The following is a 17,007-nucleotide window of genomic DNA, read 5'->3' as shown; positions in this document are numbered from 1 at the left end:
AGATCAGATCCTTATAATGCTCTACTGCTCTTTAGGGGAGTGTTGGGGTTTTTTTAAAGTGAAAAATAAGCTGACTGAAGTAAAGAAAGTGAGAAGCAAACATGGGGCGATCATAGAAAAGGAGCATCCAGCTGCTCCCATGCTGTGGGGTATCACTCTGCAGCACAATTCCAGCAGTCAGAGGGCTCTGACATGGCTCCTCAGCCCTGACTGGCCACATCCTGCCTTGCTTCAGACTCCAGCAGTTTTCAGGCAGATGCTGCTAACAGTGCTCAACTGCAGAAATGGCCTGGGCTGCCCAAACTTACAAATCCAGACCTGTGTAGGACCCAAATGACTTATGCTTCAGGACCTAATCAATCAGGGCAGGTCAGAGCAAACCAACCACTGCAAACCAGAGCCTTACTTGGCTGAGCTTTTGTTCATCTTGCCTCTCTGGGCAATCATTTCTGCAATAGTGCCATGAATCTCAATATATTGCTTTGTTTTGGGTTCATTCCCCTTTTCTAACAATCCTATGTTTCTGCTTCTTTGTCCGCTAAATGTTCTCCTCACTCCCTGCCTTCTCAAAATGCCAGACCTCTTACACAACAACTCCATCCCCACAGCAATACATGGCTGTGACTGTATTTGGAAAAATGGCATCTACTCCTGAAAAAACATACACTTTCAAAAACAGAACATGCAGATTTCTGCGCAGCTCAGAAACCTTGCAGTACCTGGGTGACAGGCCTTAGTAGAAGCCCAAGAAAATCTGACTGCTGCTACTGATGAAAGCTGAGCTGCAGCCCTGCACATGTCCTGAGCTATGCTCAGTGGGGTTAACAATCCTGATTTACTTTACTTACAGAGTTAGTGATCACTGTAACCAATATAACCTGTGTGAGAATGTGTGACACTGTGACAGCAGGGCCTGAAAGTCCCTCTGAACTCGCTGTGGGGTGCAGAGCACTCAGAATCAAATCTACCTTCTCAGCATGCTTGACTTCGTCCAGGTTCTGAGTCATGTCCTTCTTGGTGTCCTCGTACTGGCCGTTGTTGAACACCCACGCCGCCGTCCTCTCCACCGGGGACAGCGTGGCCGAGTCCACTGGTGACTGCACCTGGGACAGAGACCCTGGGTGTGAGCTGGTTTGTGTGTGCAGACAAACTGCACACAAACCAGCTCTGACATCCAGTTCAGCTGGAGGAGGAAGATACCCATGGATGTGGCAGCCTCAAAGGATGCCCAGAAGGTCTCCTGCAGGGACACTCCATCCTGCCTTGACTTTGGACCTACAGCACCTATCTGAATCCCTCTAAAACCAATCCATTTTAGAAATTTCTCTTCCTCTCCAAGTGAGCTTCTCTCTGAAAAAGTTCTTGTTTCCCAAGCCCATTCACATCCACCTCCTCCCTTTGCCACAGTGTCAGCAAGGCTTTCTCACCCTGCCACCTCTAGCACAGAGAACACACAGTGACAGCGCTCTGCTCGCAGCGTGCTCAGGTGACACAGGCTGGTTTCCCTGGAGTGCTGAGGAGCTGAACTTGGGAGCAGCTTCCTCAGCCAGGCTGGGACAGACTACAGTGGAGAAAGGGACTGCACAGCCTGGCAGGGAGGTGTGACATGATCCCAGCAGTGCCTGCCAGGTTTGGATGGTCCATTGCAGTGTAGCTGCCCTGCCAGGGGAGCTGTGCTGACTGGGAGAAACGTCCAACCTCTTTGGAGGCTCTCTCTCTCCCCTTCAAGGGAATCCAAAAAGGGAGCCAAGAAAAGAGACAAGAAGCTCTCTGCCTGGCTGGGGAAAACATGGCTTGCTATAAATTCCAAGCAATTTTCACAGACAAAGACAAGTTTATAAGCGCAGGAATTAGCATAATTACTCCTGAAAGAGCAACATTGTCTTATGTTTTTGAGAAATGCAAAAGATCAACTTCTCCCCAACTGCAGCTTCTTTTTGTGCCCAGGCAGCTCTTCAGCTCCCTGCCTGGCCCAGTGGTGCACCCAAGTGCACTGTGCTCCCTGGCTGGAGCTTCTCCAGTCCCAGTCTGAGCCAGGAGCTCTCCATGGGGGAAGAACAGCTTCCTTAGGAGCCAGGGATCATGTCACCCCCCTGCTGTGTTTCTCCTGCTCAGAAAAGACAGGGCTGGATCTGCTCCCACAGCTCAGCTGTCCTGGGCAGCCATGGACACTTCAGCACGGGAAGAAGCCTCAACAGAAGTATAAAGGCAAAGAAAAGGGATAGGAATTAGGCAAAAATACTTGGATTTAGACAAAGGCCTTTTGCATGGAAGAAAGTCTTCACAAAAAGCTAACAGCCCCTTAGGTGTGATGTAACTGGGAGAAACGTCCAACCTCTTTGGAGGCTCTCTCTCTCCCCTTCAAGGGAATCCAAAAAGGGAGCCAAGAAAAGAGACAAGAAGCTCTCTGCCTGGCTGGGGAAAACATGGCTTGCTATAAATTCCAAGCAATTTTCACAGACAAAGACAAGTTTATAAGCGCAGGAATTAGCATAATTACTCCTGAAAGAGCAACATTGTCTTATGTTTTTGAGAAATGCAAAAGATCAACTTCTCCCCAACTGCAGCTTCTTTTTGTGCCCAGGCAGCTCTTCAGCTCCCTGCCTGGCCCAGTGGTGCACCCAAGTGCACTGTGCTCCCTGGCTGGAGCTTCTCCAGTCCCAGTCTGAGCCAGGAGCTCTCCATGGGGGAAGAACAGCTTCCTTAGGAGCCAGGGATCATGTCACCCCCCTGCTGTGTTTCTCCTGCTCAGAGAGACAGGGCTGGATCTGCTCCCACAGCTCAGCTGTCCTGGGCAGCCATGGACACTTCAGCACGGGAAGAAGCCTCAGCAGAAGTGTAAAGGCAAAGAAAAGGCATAGGAATTAGGCAAAAATCCTTAGATTTTGGCAAAGGCCTTTTGCACAGAGGGAAGTCTTCACAACAAGAAAGCTAACAGCCCCCTTGGTGTGGTGTGGCAGCCTGGCAAAGCTCATTAATTCAGAATTTTTTTGATGGCATTTGCTGTCAGGCAGCCAGAGCAAGGGAGACCATGGACCATGCATGGCTGTGAAATTAGGCAAAAATCCTTAGATTTTGGCAAAGGCCTTTTGCACAGAGGGAAGTCTTCACAACAAGAAAGCTAACAGCCCCCTTGGTGTGGTGTGGCAGCCTGGCAAAGCTCATTAATTCAGAATTTTTTTGATGGCATTTGCTGTCAGGCAGCCAGAGCAAGGGAGACCATGGGCCATGCATGGCTGGAGAAATCAGGAACAGGATGGAGGAACACTGTCACCAGCCACTGGAGCTACAGGGGACTCAGACAGCAGGAAAGTGACTATAAAGGACATCCCCAGCCCTGCACCAGACTGCTGAGCAGCAGCAAACCTGGCCAAACAAACTTCCAACTTTAGGACAGAACATTTCCAGCAGCCAAATTGTGGAAGCTGTCAAAGACCAAGCGGATGGCAAGTCACTCATGCTAATGGGTTACCAGTTATTCTCTAATAAAGGGCAAAAAAAGAATTATGCTAGGATCATGTACTAATTTCCCTCTTTGCCTCTCTTCCAGAGGAACACACTGACATTTCTGTTCCCACCTACCTCCTAAATGGAAATGGAAGGCAAAAAGTGACCTCTCCCAGCAAACAAAGGGCCCAGCTCTATATTCAGAAACAAATGGGACTTGTAGAGAACAGAGTCTAATAATTATAACGCCCACAAAACATGCCTAGAAAGAACATGCCCAGAAAGAACATGCCCAACTTCTCTTTTCTCTTTCTCTTTTTTAAACAAGAACAGAATTCCACAACAAGATTTGCAATTAAAAGGACGCAATGGAATTTGCCTTGAAAAAAATGTTGGCCACTCGATTTGGCACCATTCAAGATGCTGTTCATGGGTGTGGGGAAGGAGAGAACAAATTGATTTCTCTGAATAAAGCAGGAGCAAGTGCTCTAATGAATCCAGTGGAAACAATTAGTATAGAAAGTACAGTGGGAAAACAAGTGGATGCACATCCCCTTCACATTTTATCCTTGTTACTGGCTTAAAATGTGGTACCAGAACCACACAAGGTCTGGTTGCATTCCACAAAAAACCCTTCACCTAGCCATGCCCCTATGCCCCACTGTAAAACACGCACTGCAGGGAGACACAAACACACACATACTGCAAATAACAAACAATTGCTTCTTTGGGTATTACTAACTTGGCATACTAAGCTTTGGCTTGTGATTCAGTGTTTCAGGTCTCATACTTCAATGAACTTGAGGTATAAAAGCAGTTTTGAAGCCCTGATTGCTCCTGCATTCCCAGGTACCACCCAGGTTTTCCTGTAACATTCAGGAGTTTGCCAAAAAAGCTCCACTGTCAGGGAACACCAAGAAAACCTTGGGTACAGCAGAGGTTGTTCTGCCAGCTTCACCTCACAGCCCAAAGCCTTCCCCCTGCAAGAGCCCTGACCTGCAGATCATGTTTTCCACCTTCACTGTAGCATTGAAATACTCACTTCCTCTGTAAAATAAACTAATTTAGGAAAATCTTTTCATACACAGCAAATCACAACAGGATTGTTATTTAAAAAAAAAAAAAAGATAAAGGAATCTTGGCTTTTTGACAGGAAAACCTTGATTTATAGTTGCCTATGAGCAACTGATAATGTGCATTAGGAGTTAGTAGATATAAGCACTCCTTTCCACCAAAAATATGCATTATTCATAGTTTTGGATGATTAATGAAAAAACAGCACTTTTCTGATGAACAGCAAGAGATTGCTTCATCATGGTGAAATATGGATTTCTCCACACTTTAGACAACTGTGCTTATTTGTTATTTTGGCAGCAGTTATTCTGTGATGTTTTATCTTTGTTCATTTCCCTGTTTTAAGGCAGCTCTGCTTTTAAATTAGCACCACAGGGCAAACACAGTCTCACGTGGCGATCTGAACTACCACTACAAAGCCGCTCCTGGATTTTTTTTCCTTTGTATTCAGGGAAATTTTCCAGTTCTGTTTCTTTCAGCAGGTTTGCCGCTACCTTAGTAAATGGAAAGCAGGGGTTTTTTTTTTCTTTAGATTTAGCACAAAAGCATTCCAGTGGCACAGACAAGGTGGCTTGTGAGGGTGATAAGCATGACTATTCCTTACGCTTGCTACTGGCCACTGGTGTAAGTGCTGCTACTCTTGGTTCAGCTGCTACTCTTGGTTCAGCTTAGATTCTCAGATTTAAGGCCCAGAAAGCTTTGGAGGCCACGGAGCAATGGGCTGCACACCAAAGCAGAGGCCTGGAGGCAGGACTTCCTTACCTGCTGCGTCTGCTGCCGCTGAATCGCGCGCACCTTGGGGACGGGGCTCTCCCTGGAGGACGAGGACTGGTGCCGGGAGCGGTTCCCGTTCTGCACGGGCTCCACGGCCCCCGAGGCGGCGGACGCGCTGCCCGTGCTGCGCAGGGACGGGCTGTGCGTCAGCGTGTGCAGCGTTTTGGCCCTGGTGCCCAGCACGGCTTGGTCCATCTTGCGGATCTGCGCCTGGCTGCTGCTGTTCTGCCGTGGCAGCACCACCGGCACGTGCTTGTCGGGGCGCCGCGCCGAGTCCTCGCTCTGCGAGCTGCGCTTGGCCGAGTCCTCCAGGCTGCTGTTGCTGCGCCCGCTGGGCTTGAAGTCCTCACTGTTGCTGCGGCTCCGGGAGCTGGCGGTGCTCAGGTTCTCCGGGCTGGAGTCCACGGAGGCCTTGGCCGTGGGGGGGCTCGGGTTGTTGAGCTGGTAAACCGGATTTTGGAATGAGAGGGGCCGGAGGCTGCCCTGTTGGTTCCACGCCGGGTGCAGCGGCCTCCGGACCTGGGGAGCGCTCTGGGGGGTGCTCTGGGTGTCCCACAGCTGTTTGATGTTGGCCACCTGGGTGACGGAGAGCTGGCTGCCCGCCAGGCGCAAAGGCACGTCGTGCATCATGGAAGTGGCGTCGCTGTGAGCTGTGTGGGGGTCCTGCAGGTCCATGAGGGAGATGCTACGGCCGTTGGGCAAGACACTTACCTTCTCATCCTTATCCGAGCACGTCATGCTCTGGGTGGATGCCTGCTGAACCAGCAGTAAGGTCTTGCCCCTAAAATGTCCATCTACATTTTCCTGGGTTGGAGACTTCATCTTGTTTATGTCACTGTGGAGTGGAAAGGAATTTAGTTAATTTTTGAGCAGCCAAGACCCCGAGAGATCTGTCCCAGAGAAGTCTTCCTACCTCACTTAACCTCCCCCCACTGGAAGCTTCAAGGAGCCAGACTTCCTTTTATGAGCTCTTTGTGTGCAAGTCAGAACACACTCTTCCTTAATTACCGCTTATCTTGGAGAATTGTGTTTGATTCAAGAAGTCCTTCATCTTTATTTTTTTTACAGGTGAAATCGAAACCCAGTGCCACTAAATCCTCCCCCTCTTAGTCACTTCTGTGTCTAGCAACACTTCAGATGCCATTTAACCCTTTGTCAGTGTATAACAAGAGATGGGACAAAAGGAAATCGCCTCAAGTTGTGCCAGGGGTGGTTTAAACTGGATGCCATGAAACATTTCTTCACCCAAAGGATTGTCAGCACTGGCTCAGGCTGCCCAGGCAGTGGCGGGGTCACCATCCTTGGAAGGTGTTTAGATGTGGCACACGAGGACATGGTTTAGTGGTGGCCTTGGCAGTGCAGGGATAATGATACTCTTAGAGGGCTTTTCCAACCTTAATGATTCTGTGACTCTGTGTATTATGGAGGTCTTAAATTTCAGCAGGAGGTGTGTGAAGGCTCCTTTGGGGATGTAAGCTCAGGGGCACGTGACAAACTGGCCCTTGCACCTGACAGCACAAGTACTGCTTTGGACCTGCAGTAGCCAAGCCCTTTGGCAGCTCTGCCATGTCACAGCTCCAGATTAACAGCTGTTACAGCATGAGAAGTGCTGCACAAAACACAGGAGGGACTACTTCTGCTGTTCCACAGCTAACAAGTTTCACCTACAGCTCAGTTTTTCCATTAGCAGCCTGCTGGCCAGAATGGCTGACTGTGCACTCAGGCTGGCAGCAAGTCACAGAATTGCTTGAGTCATTGACTCCCAGAGATGTAGTTAGTCCTGGGTAAGTCCAAAGCTCCAGGTGCCCAGTGCCACCTTGTGCACCCCTTACTGGGATGGTCTATTCCCCATTGCACAGCAGGGCTGGGCAGCTCAGGTGATGAAGCCCCCAACCCTCAGAACCACAGAATGGTTTTGCTGGAAGGACACCTCGAAGATCATCTCGTTCCAACCCTCCACAGCTTTAACAACTCCACAGCTGCCCTGGAGCCCTGGCTGGGACGTACCCATCGCTGGGGTCCTCAGTTATCTTCTGAAGTCCCGAGGAGAGACTTCCAGCGACGTTTGGGCTGGAGCTGTGCTCCGTGAAACGCTTCAGCTGCTGCTGCGTGGGTGTGGGGCTGCTCATGGATTTTGTGATATCCGCAAGAATACGGGGGAGAGGTCCCAGTTTTGCCACGGTTGCCTGTAGGAAGGAATTTTCACCCTAATTGGATACAAGCACCACGACATCCGGCAGGTTTGTGTTTTTTTGGTACCGATGCACAGAGGCGGAGGGATGGAGTGGAAGGAAGGAGGGTGGGTGGTTGTGTGCGGGTGTGCCAGGATCGGAATGCAGTGTTATGGAGCAGCGCAACGACGGCGACCAGATGGATGGAGGAGACGAAACGGGGTGCAGCAGACATTGAGGAAAGAAAAGGAAATAGAAAAGAAATTAGGATTGACCCCCAAAAATAAAAATCATGCTCAATAAAACAAAACTACTGCCATTCCAATGCAAAACTATCATGCAAAGCACACTGGGTCCCGGATGGGTGAGGTCAAAGTGAAAACTACGGCATCTGCTCATTGAAGGGCATTCAAAGGCTACAGATTCAGCTGGTGGGGGTAACTTTCCAGGCAAAGGGTGTCATGTGGTAAAGGAAATGCATGCCAACAGATGAGGGGGATCATGAGAGGATTGCAGGGATTGAGGGGGATAGGGAAAGGGAAGGTTTTTGTTTCATAAGCCTTTCATTTTTGGTATCCTACATGGATGCCATCTCCTCTTGCACCGTTATCAATAATTAATTAAGCCATTCTTCCCTACCCAAACTTGAATGAGAAATAACTGCATGAGAGCATCAGTGATCCTCATCCCAATATCACCCATCAGCATGGGATGAAATGTGTGGCTCCAATTACAGGTTAGCTCAGTGCTGGCCAGGCTGAGGCTAAGAGCAGCTGGCCTTCAGCAAGGAAGGCTGCTCCTCCAGGCCCTGGCTTCTCACCCCTTTGGGCCACTGCTGGGAGATCAGCTACAGGGCACCTCCAGGTTCCTGGGACTGCAGGAAGAAGGTGAAGGAGCTGCAGATTCATTAAAAAATTAAAATTCTGCTACAAAACCATGTTCTTCTCCAAGATACCCTTGTTTTCCCCATAAGCAGGTATTCAGCCAGTTTGGCTCCAGAGAAAGGTCTGTTTACAGACACTTTCATACAGCACTGTGGCTATTAAAATCTCCAAGGTGGCTCCTCATTATTTCCCAGTCATCCCTACAGTAAAGCCATAATGCATGTAACTTTACCCCTTAACTCTCTTTTTAGGAAACCACTGTACCAGCTCCCAAGGGCCTGCTAGGATGGATCCATACATCTAACATAGAGAAAGGGCCATGCAGATCCATACATTTGGAAGCTACACTGTGTACATGGATGAGGTAAATTGAAAAACAACATCATAACTTATTATCAAACTAAGATTAATATGCAGGCTGTCTTTTTGAGTCAAGGACATTTCAATTTACTCTGATGCAACAAGCTCAAATTTTTGTTTTCTCTTTTAAATAATGTACAGTGAAAAAATAGATACATAACCAGTAACTACTTTGGCAAACCCTAATGCAATAAAAATTGAGTGCATTGCTATTCACCTTACTTCTCCAGTTTCAAAAGAAAGAATAATATACATGGAACATGGACAAAATAATGCACCTCTAAAAATTGAAGTATGGAACAGCTCCAAGCACTTAAAAAACCCAAAACCTCACAGTTCAGCTTTTCTGGGCCTTATCAACTGCCTTTGCTACCAAGATTTTAATGATTTTGTCCACATAGCTAAGGAAGAACAAAGCTCTGCCTTTCCTGCTTGTATAGCTAAAAGGAAGCAGTGTTCATTGCTGGTGGTGTCTGCTGGGATCAGCAGAACAGAACCCGGGCACTGCACATGAGCCCAGCACAGGGCACAGCAGAAAGCATCTTGCTCTGCTGCAGGATGGCACTCGGAGCAGATCCAGCTCCTTACATGGCATTCCTGCTATGCCAAAATCAAAGACTACGGAAATGAGAGCATCTCAGCAGGCTTTGGATCGGGCTGTGGATGAGAACAGCTCCACAGGGCCAACTCAATCCTCCATCAGAACCAGGGGAGGGCCTGCTGTGCCCTGCAGCAAAGCACCTCCCTTAGCACCACAGGGCACAGCAACGTGGCCCTGTCCTGTCCTAATGCCTCACTTATGAGACAGGACTGGCTGCCCAGGGATTTCAGATCCACTTCCAAGCAATGCCCTCAGCACCTGACCTTCCCAAAGGCTCTGCAGAGTGTCTGCAGTGCTGCTGAAGCCCAACCACCTCACACGCCCTGCTGCAGGCCCTGATCCGAAATGACGGATCACAGCACCATCACACCTCCCCTCCCAAGCTCCTGGCTGCCCCTGACACTGCCCAGTGTTTCCTGCTGCCGTGGGACCATCCCTGCATTGGCCCTCCAAACAGCTTTACCTTATCAAGCTGGGACACCACCTCCCAGAGGAGGGAATGCAGCACCGAGAGCTCTTTGCCCAGGTCGATGTAGCCGTCGTATCCAGGCATGTTGGAGATGGTATCTGGGTTAGAGAGCTCCCTCAGAAAACGCTGCATTCCTCCCCACTCATGCTCCAAGAATTCATTCATGAAGGCCATGTACTCTTCCTTAATACCAAACCTGCAGGAAAGGGAGGTGGGGGTAAACTCAGTCAATAACCTCCACACAATATACAGAATTCAAGTGTTTACAGACAATTACTTAAATACTTTACTTTAGACCTGCCTTTCTGAAGATTTAGAGTTCAAAATCTTCAGATTTTGAAGTCTTGGAGGGAAAAAACCACATGGACAATTTAAGAGATTCACTGCTTCGTTGTACTTACTTAAATACTACTACCTCACTGTTTATTTTACAAATCACATCTTTCCCTGCTCCCTCCCACAGATACTCTTTCTCTCCTCGCATGTAGATGTGCCATGCCCTTTATATCATTCAGCTGAGAATTCTGGAGGGTGAAAACATGAAAGTCATGATCCTTGAAACAGCAAGGATCTTCTTTCCCTTTGAAAGAAGGGAAAGAATATACACACTGACATGCAAGTGCCTGACTCTTCTTGGTTTTATGCTGTGTCCCCCCCACAGAATTCAACACACCAATCTGCACATAAGGACCATTTATCTGAGGTGTCTCAAGCGTTCACATCCAAGTGAGAAGATTCCCCTTTTGCTAAAGCTGCCTTCAGTTTGCCAGAGAGCCAGCTGCCTGTGAGCACAGCCAGGAGCCGGGCACGCCGCAGGGTTCTGCTCCCTGGCACCACCTACTTGGCGAAGTTGGCGAGGTTCTGGATGACCTTGGCGATGAGGGTGAGCGTGCGGGAGGTCTGGTCGTCAGGGTACTCCTGCATCAGGTTGAAGAGGCTGGGGGACATGATGGCAGGGCACAGGAAGCGCAGGAAGAGAGAGGCGCTGATCAGCCGTTCACTGATGTCCTGCTTGCCCCTGTTCAGGCACTGCTGCTTCCAAGATGCAAACACCTCCTTCAGCTCGCGGGGGAACACGCTGAAAGCAAAAGGAAAAAAAAAAGGAAATGAAATTGCACTGGCAACGAGATGCAAAAAGTTGAACTGGTGATCAGTCACCCGAAATACTTATCTGTGAGAAAACATCAGCTCTTTTTTTACCTACCCTTTTTTTTTCCTCTTTCTCTCTAGGCTAGGTAATGTCATTAAGCCTCTATTCATAGATCCCCATTTAATCTGGTGGCACTTAAGCAGTCTTTAAAGCACCCCTTGTTCATCTGTGTTAACTGAAGCCATTTCCAGACAGGCTGATTTGCAAGCTAAGAACTACTTATCCATTGCTACCCTGGAGCAAACAGGGTGTTGGAATACTGAAAACAAACAAGCCAAACCGTGCTCATCTCCATATCTGACAGTTTTACCTTGCTTGTTAAGCTCTCTATTCTATGCCTTCACTTTATGCCAAAGCAGAAAGGCCCCTCTTCTTCCACTGCTACTCAGAAACAGAGTTAATAGAAATCTCTCTGCCAGTGCTTCCTCCCTGTGATTTCCTGTTCAGTTCCACACATCTGAAGGGTCTAAAAGTCTTCTGTACACATCAAAACTTGCAGCTTTTTATGCCAAGTCCAAGCTAAGCTATTTTCTTCTGACTTTATTCCCTCCTTATCCCGTCACCCTCAGCAGGTGTTCCCTTGGCAGGGGATTTGGGGAGGTGTGGTTTGTGGGTTGGGATCCCTCAGTCTGGGCACAAGGCTCCACCTGCAATCTGGTCACATGCAGGAAGGTACTGAGGAGAGGCGACCAAGGCAGCCTGGGAGGATGGAAGGGGCTGTGCTCCTTCCCTGTCCCACAGCTGCTCCCTCACCCTCAGAGGCGGAACAGGCACCCCAGAGCAAACAGGGACGAAGGGAGGGAAGGAAGGTGCCTTACCAGTAAGAATTGATAATCTTGCAGAAGACCAGCTCACAGCACATTTTCAGGTTGCACTGATGATCTGCTAACTCACTCTGTGAGCACCTGCTGGGATCTGCTTCACAGTTTTCATCCGACTCATACACAGCCTTGATAAACTCCCCTGGAAAAAGGGAACAGGAAGGAACCAGGGTAGTTACAGGAAAAGCCTCCTTGACACACCTTTAAATCCTGCTTATGTCTTTCCCTGGCAACTGCCTGTGCTGCTCTGGGTGTCTGCAGCTCAGCCTCCAGACACCAGCTGTTGGGGACACTCCTCCCAGCCCTTCCCCAGCAGAGCACAGCCTGGCTCTGATGCTGCAGCCTCCTGTGCCCTTGCTGTCCCCAAGCACAGGTGCAAAAACAGGATGGCTCTGCCTAGCAACCCTGCAGGCACTTCCCATGGCCTAGAGAGGAGGATTTGACTTGGTATGCAAACTGCGTTGCCAACTATGAAATTATCCACACTCCTAGGAATGAAGCTGTGTGCTATTTGTCTTCATAATTTCCCCAGAAAATGCTCTGGCAACGATATTTATTTATATTATTGCTAATTTTGCCTTTTTTTTTTTTAATTTAAAAAAGTGTCACCTTTCCCTTGAATAAGAGTAATACCCAAGCACAAGCTAGATGCTGCTAATTTCCTCAACCTCTTATATCAACACTTTACAGTGTTTTTATGGCCTGCATCTTTCAAGCTCCTTGGCATTTCTGTCACCCTTGCCTTTCAGACTCACAACAGAAACTGCTCACATACAAACCACATGAAGTTGGCTTTGTCTGACAGACTGGAATGAACCACTCAGTGGTTTCCCTCTTCTATATGCAGGCATTCCAAGTGATTTTTAAGCTGTTGGGTGTTCACTAGGAAAAACCCTTTATTCATTGGTTTAATGATTCAATGTCTTTCAAGTTCATCTCCTCAGATGATCTCACTGGCTCTGAGCTAACACAAGGCTTATTTGTGGAAAAGGGGCTTGTTTTTAGCCTTTGCTTTCCTAAAACCCCTTAAACACCTCTCAGCCCCTTCCCCAAATCTCAGCTTGGTGTCATTGCAAGCAAAACAGGCACCACATTTTCTTAATTTTTGCTGAGGGCATCTAAATCTCTTACTTGCAAAACTGCTGGCATCACTTGTTGAGCCAATTCTGTTTTAACTCTTGTTTATTGGAAAATGTTTTTTTAACCTTAAACATATTTGAATCTTAATCTTTGTGGCCCACAAGACCCTGCTATAAGAGGATATAGGAGTCCCTTACAGACATGTTACATTGCTAACACCAACCACAGTGTCATTAATCCTTTCAAAGACCAGGGCAGCTGAGTAAAATGACATTTTAGACCTGACAAAGAATCAGATGGGGATATTGTCATGAGTGAAGCTGCCCTGAGCTGCAGACAAGCTGGACAGCCTTAGGGGCATTTTCCATCTCTCCTGCCTGTGATTTACCATCTTACCACTCAGTGCTAAATGATGTATTAGAAGTCATTAATGTTAGAATATTTTATGCAATTACTGCACATTAAGGAGCTTGCAGTCAGCTGTAATGGAGTGGTCCCACAGCTGATGTTCAGCCTGCTGGGAAGAACAGCACAAAGCACCAGGCTGCTCCTTTCTCCATACCAGGTGAGAGCCTACAACTGTGACTTACACTCAGTGGTCCCACCCAGGAGAATAAGACTACCAGAACAGGCTCATTACACCTCAGAAACGGCCACACTGGATATAATCCCAGAGCTGACTACACTGACCCTTGGAGCACTAATTTAGCCAGCTATCTCCTTGATGCCTTGCCAGCGTCTGGGACTGTGAGGACAGGCGAGACTGCTGGGAAAGCAGGCAGCTTGGCTTTTTTTCCTTTTTGTGAAAGGATGTGGTGTGGGACTTGGCTTTGGCCTGATCTTGTTTCTCTTGTATCAATTTCCAAAGCTTTCTTCATCCCAGAAACAACAGGGGGTGGGTGGCTCATTGTGCAACAGTGGTGAAGCTGCGGAAGGCAGCGAGCCTGGGTTTGGTCCCCTTTACTGCTGACTTTGAGTGGCCAGGAATTCCCCAGGCACTGGCTTCTGACTAGAGCAGAACCTTTTAGAGAAGGGGGGATAAGAACAAAATTATCAGAGTCCACCCTGCATTGAACAGTGGGCATGAAGACCCTGTGGGGAGAATGGAGTAGGAGATCCCAGGATGGCCAGGCAGTTTTCATGAGTCAGTGAATAAAGAGCACTCAGGACAAACACAGGCAAGAGGCTTCTCAGACAGGATGCATCCTGATCTCCTGTCCTGGGATGCTTGGCAGCCTTGCAGCCTCACTCCCTGGCCTTGTCTCTCCAAGGACTATGTGTCAAAATCCCTTTTTCAAGCCTGTTTATATATCAGATCAAACAACCACAATTGCTCACAAAGAAATTGCAGCGTTATACCTCTTTATCACAAAACAAAGTTACCCAAAAAAACCAGAACATGGTAATACAAACTTGAAGAGGGACTCAGCTGCATCAAACCTTGCCTTGGGTGCTACTCCTGCAGGCACCAAAGAGCATAATTCTCCACGTGGAGGAAGGGCTTTGAGAGCAGGACAGTGTGCTGTCTGTATGAGACACTCAGGCTGAGCGCAGTTCCTTCCCACCCCACATTCCCAGCTGCAGACACAGCTCAGGGTCAGCCCTTGCTGTGCAAAGAGGGGGTTTCTTACCCAGTGCATCCTGGAGGTACTTCTGTCCTACCAGCTTGAGGTATTCCTCAATAGCTTTGGTAGCAAGGGTGTTCTCCCTGAAGATCAAGACATCATGTTCTGCACAACGATCGACCTCAGCCATCACCAAATCTGTCAAGAAGTCCTGAGGGAAAAAGGTCAAATGGCAAAGGTGATTTTAACCAGCTCAGTTGTGGCAGGCTAACTGCAGAAGCCAAGAAGGAAGGATAGTTCAGGATATTAAATAATTTCTCAGCCTGAGACAAGGGGTGCAGCTGCTGCATGAAGTAAGGGCCAAGGAAATAGGCAGGTCTCCTCTCAGGCTTATTGTATTTGTAGAATGATACAGATCACATATTATAAAGGGTGAAGCAAAAGTCTCTAAAAAAAACCTTTACAGCCAAGCTTGTGTTTCTGTTTGGCTCCAGAACAGAACCTCTCAGCAGCTTGTTTATCAGAGGCTTTGTCTACTGAAAGAAACTGTGCTATTATATTTATCCTTATCTTTATAAGCAACATCCCATAGAAACATGGATTTTAAAATCCAAATTGGAAGTGACACACAAGTTATTACAGCTTGATGATATTTAAATAAGAAGAATGGCTTAACAAATTAAATTCACAAACCAGAAGTGCTTTATGATTTGGGAAAAAAGAAGTTAACATTCAACTTGCTGATTATCTACATGGCTTAACATCAACTGTATTTGATTGTCCATGCAGGAACTGTCAGCAAGCCTTGATACAGAGAATAATCTCTTGATATAGGGTCTAATTCTACAGGAATACTTACTTCCTGAAGTGGTAACTTTATGTGAGTAAACAACATTTAGTACTCTTGGATTTCAGTCCATTACTGCTGCTTCTTTTCAACAAAACCCACAAGAATTCTTTTCACCTGGCACAAACTGGGAACATCCAGATGTATCCCCATCAGCAGAAGTATAAGCTGGAAATACCCTCTTAGGAGCTTTATGGCAGCCTGAGCCACCTGGTGCCTCCCAGAAATAGAGGTTCAAAACTTCACAAACCAGGAATGCAAAGTTATAACACTAATTTATCAACTTGTTGCAGCAGGCACTGCAGCAATCCAGAGCCTATTTTCCAGCAGGGTTTCAACATAACCTTAGCTACCAGCTTCTCTCATCAGATCACTTAAGGAACATGTTCCTGTCACACACACTGCCACAGAGATGTTTCCAAGGGGCAAGCAGAAAAGGATCTTTTCTGGAATAGTTAGATGAGGCTGTCTCTTGGGTGTTGTTTACAGCCATCCCTCCACATCTCTGTCCCTCTGACTTGTTCTTTCCTTGCTCTAGCTGGTTTCACTGGCAGAAGGTGCCTCCAGCATGGCACTACTCACACAGCAGCTGCCAGATAGATCAATGCAAGCCAATGCTTCCCAGAACTTCCCGTGACCTGCAGGATACTCTCCCACAACCCGTCTGAAGAAACCAGTGTGCACCCAGAAGTCCTAAGAGCATCCCAGGGGCAGGTGGGATCACCATTAACTCGGCATAGATCCCCAAATGGCTGCTCAAACGCTGACCAATCGATGCTGGCATTGATCTGCTGACTCAGCGCTGACTCAGCGCCGGCGCCCGCGGCTCACTGCAGCACAGGCTTATTTATAGGAGCACTTCTCCAGTTTACCAGCCTCCTGTTCACTCAGCTCTTAGCCTACATCCTGATTTTAGAAATGCAAGGGGACACTCAAAGGTAGGTGCTGATTTCAGGATAGCATGAAGTTATAGAGTCCTCCTGCTTACACTTTGTACACAACATCTGCTGCTGCTTATTGTCATGGGCCCCCCAGTTTCCACCAGGAATCCCTCATCAGTAGCCACAGTCCCTCCAGCAGGAGCCACCTGTGCTCACCTTGGCTCTCCCAGTGCTCTGAAGAATGTGCACCAAGGCAGAAGCCATCTCTTCCTTGTTCTTCACGCTGATCACAGGCTCCAGCACGGAGCACAGCAGGGCGTAATTGCTGGTAACATACTCCCCAAACTCTTTGTACTGCTCCATGGGCAGGATGGTGATGGTCTGGTAGCGGGATTTGATGCGGATGGAAGGGCCCCCAGCCTTGCCTTTGCTGGCTGTAGGGGTGCTGACTGGGTACCATTTCTCCACAAACTGGCGGCCGGTCACGCTGGCCGTGGGGATGTTGACCAGCCCTACGTAATTGTTCTTGTCCTTTTTCTTCTTCTTCTCCACGTCCTTGTAGATGTGAACCGTGATGCTCTGGATGTGTGGGAGGCTGTAGAACTCAAAGTGCTCCCCCCAGAAAATGTTATCTGCTTTTGCTTTGCTGGTGGTGCGGGCAAAGAGGGTGTCATCAAGGCACAGCTCACAGAAGTATTTCTTCTTTGGGGTCAGGTCCTTGGCCTCTATGATCCAGAGGCGAAGCACGTTCTCAGCTCGACGGCAATTGTCCTGTGCAGGAGAAAGAGATCAGCTCTCAGTCAAGACCCCTAAAAGATGAATATTTCATCTTCTGAAGCAGCAGCAAAGGTGCTGCCTTTTCTGTCTGAGGTAAGGACAGAGT

At 48.1% G+C, this 17,007-nt stretch overlaps 1 protein-coding gene across 10 annotated transcripts in view; it reads right to left on the bottom strand.

Annotated features, from left to right (window-relative positions):
- Positions 1 to 17,007, bottom strand: part of RASAL2 (RAS protein activator like 2) — a 163,893-nt gene that overhangs the window by 7,770 nt on the left and 139,116 nt on the right. For 7 of the 10 annotated variants that reach the window (XM_039730192.1, XM_039730193.1, XM_039730191.1 and 4 more), the window contains exons 8-15: positions 16,341 to 16,895; positions 14,463 to 14,607; positions 11,749 to 11,893; positions 10,622 to 10,858; positions 9,775 to 9,976; positions 7,303 to 7,502; positions 5,284 to 6,130; positions 969 to 1,103 (exon numbers count right to left, since the gene is read on the bottom strand). In XM_039730192.1, coding sequence (XP_039586126.1) covers positions 969 to 1,103; positions 5,284 to 6,130; positions 7,303 to 7,502; positions 9,775 to 9,976; positions 10,622 to 10,858; positions 11,749 to 11,893; positions 14,463 to 14,607; positions 16,341 to 16,895 — 2,466 coding nt within the window. The remainder of the gene's footprint in view (positions 1 to 968; positions 1,104 to 5,283; positions 6,131 to 7,302; positions 7,503 to 9,774; positions 9,977 to 10,621; positions 10,859 to 11,748; positions 11,894 to 14,462; positions 14,608 to 16,340; positions 16,896 to 17,007) is intronic. The other 3 variants (XM_039730194.1, XM_039730188.1, XM_039730190.1) reach the window with 1 other exon arrangement.

Source organism: Passer montanus, unplaced genomic scaffold (assembly GCF_014805655.1).
Source record: "Passer montanus isolate IOZ18808 unplaced genomic scaffold, ASM1480565v1 scaffold71, whole genome shotgun sequence".
Lineage (NCBI taxonomy): Eukaryota > Metazoa > Chordata > Aves > Passeriformes > Passeridae > Passer > Passer montanus.
The sequence above is the reverse complement of the archived record's forward strand: the minus strand, read 5'-3'. Positions and strand labels throughout refer to the sequence as shown.